The 12,500-nt window shown below is 45.4% G+C and overlaps 1 protein-coding gene across 1 annotated transcript in view; it reads left to right on the forward strand.

Moving 5' to 3' along the window:
* cacna2d3a (calcium channel, voltage-dependent, alpha 2/delta subunit 3a) overlaps positions 1 to 12,500 on the forward strand; it is a 1,007,885-nt gene that overhangs the window by 626,657 nt on the left and 368,728 nt on the right. The window contains exon 14 of the mRNA XM_078543510.1: positions 3,954 to 3,971. Coding sequence (XP_078399636.1) covers positions 3,954 to 3,971 — 18 coding nt within the window. The remainder of the gene's footprint in view (positions 1 to 3,953; positions 3,972 to 12,500) is intronic.

Below are 12,500 nucleotides of genomic sequence, written 5' to 3' on the forward strand. Positions count from 1 at the left end.
ATGTTTCGATGTTCACTGCTTCAGACTTCCCTCCTCCCTGGATGACAACTCAAATTCTGAGCCCCACAGAACCACTTAACTTGTGTCGGAGTTCTATTTCCCTCAGCCCATGACAATGCATTTTGTCACCACTTCCCATCAACTACCCCTGTTGTTTTGGTTGGGAAACCAGCAAGTGGCACATTAATGAGGCCTGGCAATAAAAATCAACAACATCTACAAGAACCTGCCTTCATAGAACCTCTTTGATGCAGTAAACCTTCCAAAAGCACTACATAGGAGTGTTATTAAACACAATTTGACACTGAGCCACATAAGGAGATATTAGGGCAAGCGACCAAAAGTTTGTTCAAAGAGGCTGGTTTTAGGGAGCAAATAGAGAGAGAGAGAGAGAGAGAGAGAGGAGTTTTTGAGGGAGATAATTCCAGAGTTTAGGGCCTAGGCCAATGGTGGAGCAATCAAAATCAGGGATGGTCAAGAGGCCTGAATTAGTGTAGTGCAGTTATTTCAAAAAGTTATAGCACTGAACGAGATTACAGAGATAGGGAGGAGATAGTCCATGGACAAATTTGAAAACAAGGATAAGAATTTTAAAATTGAGGCATTGTTTAACCAGGAGCCAAGAAAGGTCAGTGAGCTCAGGGGTGATTGATGAGCAAATTAAGACATCAGCGGCAGAGTTTTGGATGATCTCAAATTTATATAGGGCAGAATGTGGGGGCCCAGTGAGGAATGCATTGATATGGTCAAGTCAGGAGGTAACAAAAGCGTGGATGAAGGTTTCAGCAACAGATGAGCTGAGGCAGCAGTGGAGCCAGGTAATGTTATTTAAATGAAAATAGACAGTCTTCGTGACTGAGCAGATCTGTGGTCAGAAACTCAACTCAGACTTCAATATGATACCAAGGTTGTGGCCAGTCTGATTCAATCTCAGAGAGTTGCAATGGAGAGTGAAGGAGTTTGTGATGGAGGCTGAAGACAACAGTCTCTGTCTTTCTGATATTTAATTAGAGGAAATTTCTGCTCATCCATTTCTGCTCTGCTGGGTGTCAAACAAGCAGTCTGACAATTTAGCAATAGTGGATGGGTAGGGAGATGATGTTAAAGTGGAGCTGTACAAAGTAGAAACTGACACTGGATTTTCAGCTGATGTTGCCAATGGGCAGCAAGTAGATGAAAAATAGGAGGGGGCCAAGATTTGATCCTTGTGGGACTCCAGAGATGACAGTGCCAGAGCGGAAAGAGAAGCCATTGTAGTTGATTCTCTGGCTATGGCAATGGAACCAGGTGAGTACAGTCCCACCCAGCTGGACACCAGTAATGAGGTGCTGGAGGAGGACGTTTCTCTTAATGGAAAGGCTGTAGACAGGTCCAGAGGACAAGGCGGGAACGTTTACTTTTGTCCGTCACGCCCTATGATGTCAGCTCCTGATTGTCATGCCAAATGCCGTGCCATGTTCCTACCCAAGAGCTAAAGTAGAACCTGATAAGCAAGAGGACATTAACAGCAAGCTGTGAATCAAATCAAAGTAGTAACCTAGTTTGCAAATTTGAAAGGTTTTGCCAAATATAGAGTTCCATTAAGAAAAACAAGGGCTGATTGTTTAGAGGTGTGACAGTGAAATCTGATTTCAAAATTTAGGCACATAAGTGTGGGACATAGCTATGCATGCTCTACCTAGCTGTAGCAGACATTGAGCAGCCTAAGCAACAGTCCTTAAAGGAATTGCTAAAAAGGGCTCCAAAAAGGCCTGAGGGATTTTTGACTTTTATTTTAGTAGATCCAGAGGAAGCAAGGGTACTCTAGAGCTAAAGTAGCTAAAGTAGAACCTGATAAGCCAGAGGACATTAACACCAAGCTGTGAATCAAATCAAAGTAGTAATCTAGTTTGCAAATTTGAAAGGTTTTGCCAAATATAGAGTTCCATTAAGAAAAACAAGGGCTGATTTTCCAAGTTCATACTGTTGTTTAAAAATTGAGGGCTGTGAAGTAATATCAGAAACTGGCCTAGTGTGTGTTTGAAAGTTCACTGGAAACAAGACATCCAGGAACTTCAAAACGTTTATTAACTATTTACAACCATGCAACCACGTACAGGGACAGATGAACACGTGGCATCTTCTAGGGACATCTCCTTCTGAGTTCTATAGACATGTGATCTGACGTCACTGATTATGTATTGAAGCTATGAGCATCATAGCTATTAAGCCTTTATACTACAGGCTGCAGACCTATGATTTCCTCGTGTGTAGTCAGTGGATGGAGTTCCCCATAAGCAGTGTAAATTTAGAAAATCAGTCCTGCAACATACACATAATTAGAAAGATTAAAACATTTATTCCACCTCTGCATCGAAAATGTTGAAGTTCAACTTCAGCAAAAATGCAAAGAGAGCACGATCGGACCAAACTGCCCATTTTGCACCCCCCGCCGCCTGCGCCACCCCACCCCCCCAACCCCCAAAATTAATTTCATTCCCATTGGTTCCTGACACTGTAAGAAATTATAGGGGGAAAAGTTGAGAAAGCTCCATATGCTAGTTTGTGTTGGTCTGAGGCCTGAGCCACATTTGGCTTTAGGCCTCATTTAAATGGTGCCAGCGAGCTGAGAGTGCCAATTTACAGCCTGCCAGTCGGAAAGAGTGAGAAATTGGCTGCCTTCTTCAAGGTGGAGACTATCTCAGGTTGGGGGGGGGGGCTCAAATGGGCCATTTTTTTTTTGTGTGTGCCAAGCAGAGTATCCCTGCTTCCTCTGGATCTACAAAAATAAAAGTCAAAAATCCCTCGGGCCTTTTTGGAGCCCTTTTTAGCAATTCCTTTAAGGACTGTTGCTTAGGCTGCTCAATGTCTGCTACAGCTAGGTAGAGCATGCATAGCTATGTCCCACACTTATGTGCCTAAATTTTGAAATCAGATTTCACTGTCACACCGCTAAATCAATTTTGAATAGAGGGCCTCAAACAGGCATTAAGATTGGCCTCCAGGATTGGCTCGGAGTCTCCAGGCATTGAAGATCAATCTCCAGGACGCTGCTGTGTGCAACTCTGAAGAAAAACTGTCGGGACATTAAAAAAATTGTTGTTTGCTTGTCATTTTCCTATGAACCAGATATTTTAATATTGAAAATGGGGGATAAAAGGCTGTTTGGCTGACAGTCAAGCATCATCCAATAGGGTAATGAGTCTTTTTGCTTTCCAATTGGCATAGGAAGGCAGTACGTCACAAGGATGGATGTGTTGGCGACTAACGGCTGGAGCATGGGGACAAGTCATGTGATGAAACTTCCAGCAATGCATTTAATCACAGTTGGCAACCTTACTTAAGCCTCTTATTTGCAATATGCCTGTTTCAGGCATGGGTAGAGACACATATTTTTTGGCCTTATCCAATATGGCATGTGTTGTGTTTCCAGCAGAAAACATCTTCCTGCATCCCCCCCACCCCAATGTCCACTCCATGCTGGGTCCTTAGTCCAAATAGTGCACAAAAAAAGGCACTATGCAAACCGGTTTGTAGGCCACTGAAACCAGATGAAGATATCAAAATTGGTGTTTTTTATACTACAGATTCAATAGAATAGGTGAAAAAGTAATAAATTATTAATTATATTTTCCACAACAGATAGCTTTAGCAGAGAACGTGTTTTTTAAATCTTAAAGTGTAATTCAGGTTATTATTTACCATAATGTTTTAAGTGTTTACCATTAAAAAAATCCAGCACAACAGATTCATATTTCATTAATATATATTCCAAATGAATTGTCTGATAATTTAAACATCTAGTTGCAGTTCCTGAAATATTGTACCTGCTCAATGAACTAAAAACATGCTTTGAGGCAATAATTTTGTGTGGTGGCTATATGAAGATTTACTAACAGATCATGTCTAGTTGGTAAGTGGATACGACACTGTCATTAAATGTTCTCCTTTATTTCTTTTCTCTTGTGCATCAGCTCCCGCAGGCTAAAAAGGTAACATTTTGAGTCAATTCCAGTTGATCTCATACATTCATTTATATCAGTGCCACTGCCAGATCAATACTGCTTAATTGTGTCAGTGTAATCAAGTTATCTTGTTCAACCGCACAAAGTCCGAAGAACTATTCATGTAAATGCGAGCGGAACTTTTATCACTTTTTCAGAATAATCCTGTTAAATTTGCTTTTAAAAGGTTAAAATTCAATTAAATTTATTTTTTACTTAAAGTGATCTTTTAATTTATCTTCAAAGATTGATATAGCCTAGTAGAAAACCTGGCCAAAATTTTAGGCTCCTCCTTACCAGCGGACTGGGAGGCAGGGAGTGGGGGGCATGGCAGGGTCTGCCATGCTTGTCGCCTTCCCATCTCTGCTGGTATTTTATGAGCAGCGGGGTAGGTGGTGGGCACTTTGCCTACCCTTAGGCCAATTAAGGCTCTTGAGTCACCAATTAATAGCCACTTAAGCGTCTCTTCTCATCATCACTGGCGTTTTACCAGCAGCAGATGGGCGCGTCACCACCTAAGGTGGACTGCCCAGTAAAATCCTGGCAGCCTGCCTGTGGGCTTGGATGGTGGGGAGGGGTTCGCTCCTGATCTGGCCTGCGGTCCACACCTGGGGCTGCTCCCGCAGGAAGAATACGTTTGACCCCCATTTCCCTTTGCTGGGGCCTGCTTGATTGACCCCAGCAAGCGCCGACCCTACTTACCTCCACCCTGGGCCTGCTCCAGCACCCAGTAGTGCTGCTGGGACTGAAGAGCTGGCCCAGAAGGATGGAAGCCACGACCACAGGCAATGAACTACCTGGGCAACATAAAGTTGAGTCGTGGTTCGCAAAGCCTGCAGAGGCAACTTGCTCCTGACTTTTGCTGTCCCATAAAATCCCGGTCCCTGAGTGCAAAAATTAAGGCTGGAGTAACAATACAGTTTGTTATATACTCTTGACAGTGTATATTTATGTATATTTTTGTTAATTTTTTAAAAAATGGGTCTTCTAAATCATCAGAGACAATTAAGAGACAATCTTCTCATCAACTAAAACTACAGCATGAGTCAGTGTAAGAAGCTAAAGTTTGAGTGTGCTTTTAACATAGAAATCTTTTAACCTTGAGGACCAACCCATCTTGCAGCATTCATCCAAAACATTTCAATATGATGCAGGTGGCTTCCTCCATCAATGTTTTCTATTATTTACAGCACATGCTTAGATGAATGCTTGTTGTTCTCCCTTTTTACGAGTATTAAGATCCATAAAATTTCCTCTGAAGGATTCAGACACATACGTTTTACACACGGTCATTAATTTTTCTCAGCCTTGTCCACAAAGAATCATATTCATGGAATAGAAGACAAATCTTTATGTATCCATCATAAACCTCTGTCTCCCCTCATTATGTATTCTTGGCTGAGAGCCTTAGGCCTGGATTTTCACTCCCGAGGCGGGTGTGCCGAGCTGGGAAATTTCCCCTCTTGCCACACCCACCTCAGGAAAAAGTGCCTTAAATGGCAAGATCTTTGTTCTGGGGGTGGGGGGGTGGGGGGGGGGGGGGGGGGGGTGCACTTGTGGGATGGAGCCATCTTTAAAAGTGTATTTTAAACAGCTCGTCTCAGCACACGGCAGCCCCTGTGACTGCCTCCACACTGTTTCCAGGGGCAGCGGGACTGACCCCAGTTAACACCCGCCCACACCCCCTCCACCGCCCTCCCAGAGCGAAAATCCAGCTATGCAGGGAAGTTTCTCCCATGCCAGGTTTGGGAAGTCAGGAGTTTTCCTGACACTGAACATCCGACTTGGAAGCGAAAATTCAGGCTTCAGTCTCCTGGAAGTTCAAAGGGCTCTCACAGTGGGCCTAGGAAGCCACACACTGAGCAGGTTACTGAAAGCACGAGAGACACGAGTGAGTTTCACTAACTTGGGGAGGCAGGATTGAATGATGCTGAATTACATTTAAATTATATGCAAGTGGGCAACTAAACATGTCTATGAGCTTCCCGCTGCTAACAGACAAATTTACGTTTTGTTACCTTCTAGCCGCTGACTTAGTCGTTTACAGTTTTCCAGCCACCGGGTGTATAAGATGTGGCCTTGCAATGCCATTCTGTGTGCCCGGCCACCATCTTGTCCACTCCAGTGGGCTCCACAAAATCCAGCCCAAATTTACTTTGTGCTCCAGTATCAAACTTCACCTTCAGATTAGTGGCTATGGACTTATTTCTCAACCTCTTCCTGATCTGAATGGTTGTGTGAATTACATTTCTCTGGGAACTATTGCATCCAGACATTTCATGCAATTGTACGACGTCTATGTCTATTGTATCTCAAACCCATCCCCATCTCTCAGGATATGGATGTTTTGGTTTCTTTTCCTTTTCATTCACCATGTTGCTCTGCCTCTGATAACTCCTTTACCATCTCCTTTCTTTCTTCTGCACATCTTTTCCCAGTGATTGGGCTTTCCACAAACCCTATAGTCTGATCCATATGCAGGACATTTCCTTCTGTCTGTGAACTCATGTGGTTGTCCACGGCTTTTGCACATCTTTTTGTCTGGTGTGCATGATTTTGTTGCTGTTTCACTGTGTCAATCCTGCTGTCTCTCTCTTGACTTAACTGAAGGCTAGCCATTTGGGTAGTCAGCATCTTCATTTGTCTACTTAGGCTTCATGTGTTCTGGCGGTGTCAACAGCCTGCAATGTTGTGAACTAATCCTTTGCAATCAGAACTTATTGTATATCAGGGTGTTCAGAGTTCAACATTCGTTGATCTACCAGACTTTCATCTGTTCCAGTGGCCAGAATTTTCCCGTTGGCGAGTTGGGGGCGGGGCCCACTCGCCGACGCGGGATGACATCAGGGGGAACCCCCGATGTCATCCCGGTCCATTTAAATCTTTAGGAAGGCAGGCGGACAGCGAAATTAGCTGTCTGCCCGCCAACCTGTCAATGGCCAATTGAGGCCATTGACAGGATAATTAAGATCATTAAAGACCCTGCCCGTCCAACCTTAAGGCTGGCGGGCAGGCCAGGAGCCCCAGCGGGATTCAGATAAAACATGAAACCTCATCCACTGCCGGGATGAGGTTTCATGACTGTTTTTAAAAACTTTAATAAAGCTTCTGTGCTTCTTATTAACATGTCCCATCTCATGTGACATTGTCACATGAGGGGGACATGTTAATAATTTTTAAATTTTTCTTTTTTTAAAGCTTTTTAGACTGTCAGCAATCTCCCTAAGATAGCACTTAGTCTCAGGGAACAATACGCTCTTTCGCGCGAATCCTTACCCCCCCACCCTGCACAGGAAGCGCATAGTGCTTCCCATCGGGCAGCCCGCTGGGAGGGCCAATTAAGGCCCGCCCACTCAAAATGGCGGCGGGCCCCGTTTTGGCGGTGGGGATCGGCTGCCCACCCGCTGCCAAGCTGGTGGGGCCCGCCCGCCCGCCCACCAAGGGCAAAATTCTGCCCTTTGAATTTACATTTGCTGACCAGATTTCTCAATCTTGTTAAGAAATTGTCAACAGGCTCACCTGGTTCCAACCTTAAGCTCTGAAATTCATATTGGTGGATCTGATGATTTGACTTTGGCTGAGGATGGATGTTTTTTCCTTCAGGCTCTTCTCAATTCCCACCTGACCCTCATCCTGCCATCTTGCAGAAGTGGAAACTGGTGATGGTCTGCATACAATCCTCCTGATGGCAGCATGGCTGTTGTGTAGGCCCATTGTCCTTGCATGGTTGGGTGGCAGAAGGATGTCATTAGCCACGTGTATTGTGGTATTCCTTGTTTCCAAGAACCCAGCCACTGGTTCTTCATGGTGGCCCAAAGACGGTGGTAAGGGCAGACTGCCTCAGGATGAAGGCATTGCGGCTGCTGCCAGGATGGCAGGCATTCACCAACATGCTGTTCTGGGCATGGACACACACCAACTGTGGAACCCTTTGCAGTTTCTGTTGACACATGGAGCCCGCAAAGCCACGTGCATGCAGTTGACAGCTCCCTACACCATTGAGAATTCCGTTACTTTGATGGCCACTGGAAGTTCCCCTCCAAGTCACTCACCATCCTGACTTGGAAATGTATCGCCGTTCCTTCAATGTCGCTGGGTCAAAAGCCTGAAACTGCCTTCCTAACAGCACTGTGGGTGTACCTACACCACATGGACTGCAGCGGTTCAAGAAGGCATCTCACCACCACCTTCTCAAGGGCAACTAGGGAGGGGCAATAAATCCTGGCCCAACCAGTGAAGCCCACATCCCGTGAATGAAGAATAAAAAAAGCATTGCCCTCGCCCTGCTGTGTGGGCTGCAAGTCATGTTGATGGAGGTGACACAGTTCAGTGACCACCTCCTTGGTGAATCACAGGCAACTCAGACATTACTTCTGGCAGGGGTGGAGGTAGGAGAAGTGTTACCTGGAAACTCATGGTTAGGCCTCCTGTGGAGAGCCATCCTCCCCCTCCCTCTGTGTACAGCTTCCCCACTCTGCAGTTTCAGCTCCATTTCCTGGTCATGTTGAAAAGCCAGAGGGACTGCAAATACAGCCCTCATAGGTATAGCAGCCTTTCCATCGACAAGTCACACAATTCCTCTGATGTCCTAGTACTTCCACAAACTTTGCCAGAGCAACTGTAAGTCAAAAGCACATCAACTGGGGTTGGTTGACTGATTTTTTAAATAGTGGGGGTGGGTGGGGTGGCGGGGGGGGGGGGGGGGGCGGAGGGGGTTCCCTCATGTAGCTGAATATTGGGTCAGCCGTGAGCAATTAGCACAGGGTGTTCACTGGACTTTTGCAGTTCAAGTTTGTAGAAAGTGTATCAGATCAGTCTGAGAGGTTGTTTGACGTCGCAACCTGTCCAGTGTGAAAGTTTCTGTTGCATGCACAGCACACCCATAATAGAGCTCTTCCCAGTATGTGGGATGCACCAGAAGCACCAACCACACCATCTTGAGGGCCTCCGGCTTCCATAGCGCCGACTCCAGCAGTGTTACAGGACCAAAGGTTGCAGAGTTAGGCCTGGATTTTCGGTCCTCAGGCGAATGTACCGAGCTGGGAAATTTCCCCTCTTGTCGCACCCGCCTCGGGCAGAAGTCTCACGAATGGCGGGATTTTGTTCTGAGGGGGGCGCATGTGGGATGGAGTCGGGCCTGCTCCCTCTGGATGCAGATCAGAAGCAGCCACAGGGACTGCCAAGTGCCAAGGTGGGCTATTAAAAGGCCTGTCTTAGTTCTCTGGGATTTTGTCCCAGTTGTTTTCTTAAACATTAGGCCCTCTAGCCCTCACCCCTCACACCCCTTACCCATTCCCCATGTCCCATGCCACTTCATGCCAACCATGCCCCCACCCATCCCCATGGCCCCTTACAGCTGCTAGGCCAACTTAGTGCCAACTCATGAATTGTTTCTGCTGGATAGAGGGTGAGACCTCCAGATCTGGGGTCTGCTTACCATTTTAGATATGCTGTGGAGTCTCCATGACTCTGCAAAAATCCAGGCCCTAAAGCCTAGGCCTTAGACATAAATGAGGTCTCTCTTGGATTTTCCATATTCATCTGCTTTGGGAGAGGAGGTTGATCAGGAGGAATCTCAGACTGAATAGATACCATAGGTCACCTCCAGGGCTTGTCCATTGGTATCCATCTGTGGATGTAACTGCTTCACCGTGATCCTTGTTTTTCTTCAGAGGGCTGAACTTCACTCACAAAGCAATATGTAGGTTGTGCCAGCTGCCAGGCAGCTCCAGGCAAATCTCTTTGGGGAGATATCATTGGCTAACTAATATTCAACACCACTGCCAAATGAATCCTGCCATCACAATCCCCTTTTAGTAAAAAAAAACACTGGTCAACATGTGACTTTCCTGCACAACTACTCAGCCCACCATGGATTCCCTTGTGGCCTACTCTTTCAATCTTAGCCTCTTACTTCTGCTACAGTGGCAGGTGGTTGCCTGATGATTGCAAATGAAGTCAAGATAGGGAAGGGCTGAATGCAAACCACATGCCTGCTGTGTAAAAATGAGGAAGGAGCCAATAGAGAAGCTGGTGATTGTGCATATGTTCACAAGTGGGAGAGAATGTTGCTATTGGCTGCTACGAATGGGACAAGGAAGAAGCGAGTGTATGCTTGTAATGAGAATGTAAGGTGGTATCATATGGCTTTCTGCTACTCTTGTGGCATCATTAATAAGCTTCTTTTACTGCATCCAGCACATGCAGGGAAGCTGACAATCTCAGCAAACTCTCTCAATGCCAGATGCATTTAATGTTTGGAGATCTTCCCCTGGCTACCTTGAAAAAGAATGCCTCTCCTTGCCCTGACCTCTTCCAGTATGATCTCCAAGAAGGCTTCAGAGAACCCGGGGACTTGCCTGCAACTCATGTCAGTTGTTAGTATTGTCACCTCTGAGTCAGCAGGTTGTGGGTTCAAGTCCCACACCAGGATTGAGCATAAAAAAAGCTAAGCTGACTCACAGCGCTCAGGGATTGCTGCACTGTCAGAGGTGCCATCTTTTGGATGAGGTGTTAAACTGAGGCTCTATCTGCCTCTCAGGTGGATGTAAAAGACTCCATGGCACTATTTCAAAGAGCAGGGGTGTTATCTCCAGTGCCCTGGCCAATACATTCCTGTTTGTGAGAGCTTGTTGTGAGTGAACTGATTGTTGCATTTCCTACATCATAACACAAAAGCTTATGTGCTGCCCGCATTAGGAGCAATGGACAAGGGTTAATTGCGCAATGCGTTCCCAGCCCCCATTTTGGGATTTATCCAATTTCACAGTCGGGAAGTGCTAGCCTCCATTAACTTCATACTATTTATTCTTGTTACTTTGGGGTAGATTAAATTTGCCTTTACACTTAGAGTATTGCGTACAGTTTTGCTCTCCTTATTTAAGGAGGGATATACTTGCATTGCAGGCAGTTTGGGAAAGGTCCATTAGGTTGATTCCTGGGATGAAGGGGTTGTCTTATGAGGGAAGGTTGAGCAGTCTGGGCCTATACTCATTGGAGTTTAGAGACAAATATATATGATTCTGAGGCCATTTGACAGGTTAGATGCTGAGAGGTTGTTTCCCCTACTGGAGGAAGCTACAACTGCAGACCCAGTTTCAGAATAAGGGTCCCCCTTTCAAGATGGAGAGGAGGAGGGATTTCTTCTCCCAGAGGGTTGGTAATCTTTGAAATCCTCTAGCTCAGACAGCAGTGTAGGCTAAGCCATTTAATGTATTCAAGGTTGAGTTAAACATATTTTTGCTCTGCAAGAAAATTAAGGCTTATGGGAGCAGGCAGGGAAGTGGAGTTAAGGCCATGATCAGATCAGCCATGATCTTATTGAATGACAGAACAGGCTGGAGGAGTTGAATGGCCTACACTTGTTCCTATTTCATATGTTAATGATCTTATGGCATTGCTGCAGAGTAATGGTCGAAGATTTGTAGGACTTTCTGTACAAGAAAACAGTATGAAACTCTTGCTAGCTCCGTTCGTAGATCCTTTAGCTATTCAAGGCATTATGTAGTGAAGAACCTTTCTGAGATGCCCTACAACAGTTGAAGCAATATGTGATGATAGAATGACTGCCAACTTCTGCCCATTATCTGGCACTTCCCCAAGCTTTTCAGGAGCCTTTCTAGAGTGGGAGGATCCGTAAGCACCTTGAAAAAAATGCTTCCTCATTAGACATTTCTCCAGTCATACTACTGGTGCTGAGCATCCTAGATGGATAACCTGAAATCTGTATCGTGTCTCTGCTGTGGGTAAAGTTCTTTGCAAATGATTCCTCAGTTTGTTAGTTCTGACAGTGATATAGTCCTTTATCTGGATGTTCAGTGTCTCAATGTGACTAGTCACAACATTCATGAAAGAACAATGTCCTGTACTGTTCTCTTGTGCCTTGCAATTCTCCTGCAGAAAATCATGACACCGCCATTCAATAGTACCCTTCATCTCAGTCTGTCCTTCCTAGCCGACAGCACAGATATTGGAAGTGCTTTGTTGAACATTTTATGAGAACTACTGCAGGCAACACATGGTGGTCTCAAAAGATATGAAGAATTCCTTCTGCTCCAGCATTAAATCTCATCTGAAAGTGGAGCTAAAACAATACAATCCCTTGTTTATGTGATTGGCAAATGATGTGGGTTTGTAGCCTGGCCAGTTCTATCTTTGTTTTCTCTTACAGTAAGATTCCCCACTGCTCCCCACCCCTTCCCCCCAACCCCACCCCCACAACGCCACCCCAATCCTCAGGGCAGCAAGCTTCCTGTGCACCCTCCTAAGCACCAGCTTCTTGCCCAAAATATTTAGACAAACATAAAAATGATTTGTGCTTCTTTCTGGAGCCACTGTCTAACATTACACACCCCCCCCCCCTCCCCCCCCAACCACCGCCCCCCAACCCCATGTGCATTCCACTAAGCCTATTCATCTCATTTATCAATTTTGTTCATGTTTGGTGGAAGTTTTTTTGCATAAATTAATTCTGTTTCTCCGACTGTACGAATTAGGAGCAGGAGTAGGCCATTTGGC

The sequence above is a fragment of the Cetorhinus maximus genome, chromosome 6 (assembly GCF_964194155.1).
Source record: "Cetorhinus maximus chromosome 6, sCetMax3.hap1.1, whole genome shotgun sequence".
NCBI lineage: Eukaryota > Metazoa > Chordata > Chondrichthyes > Lamniformes > Cetorhinidae > Cetorhinus > Cetorhinus maximus.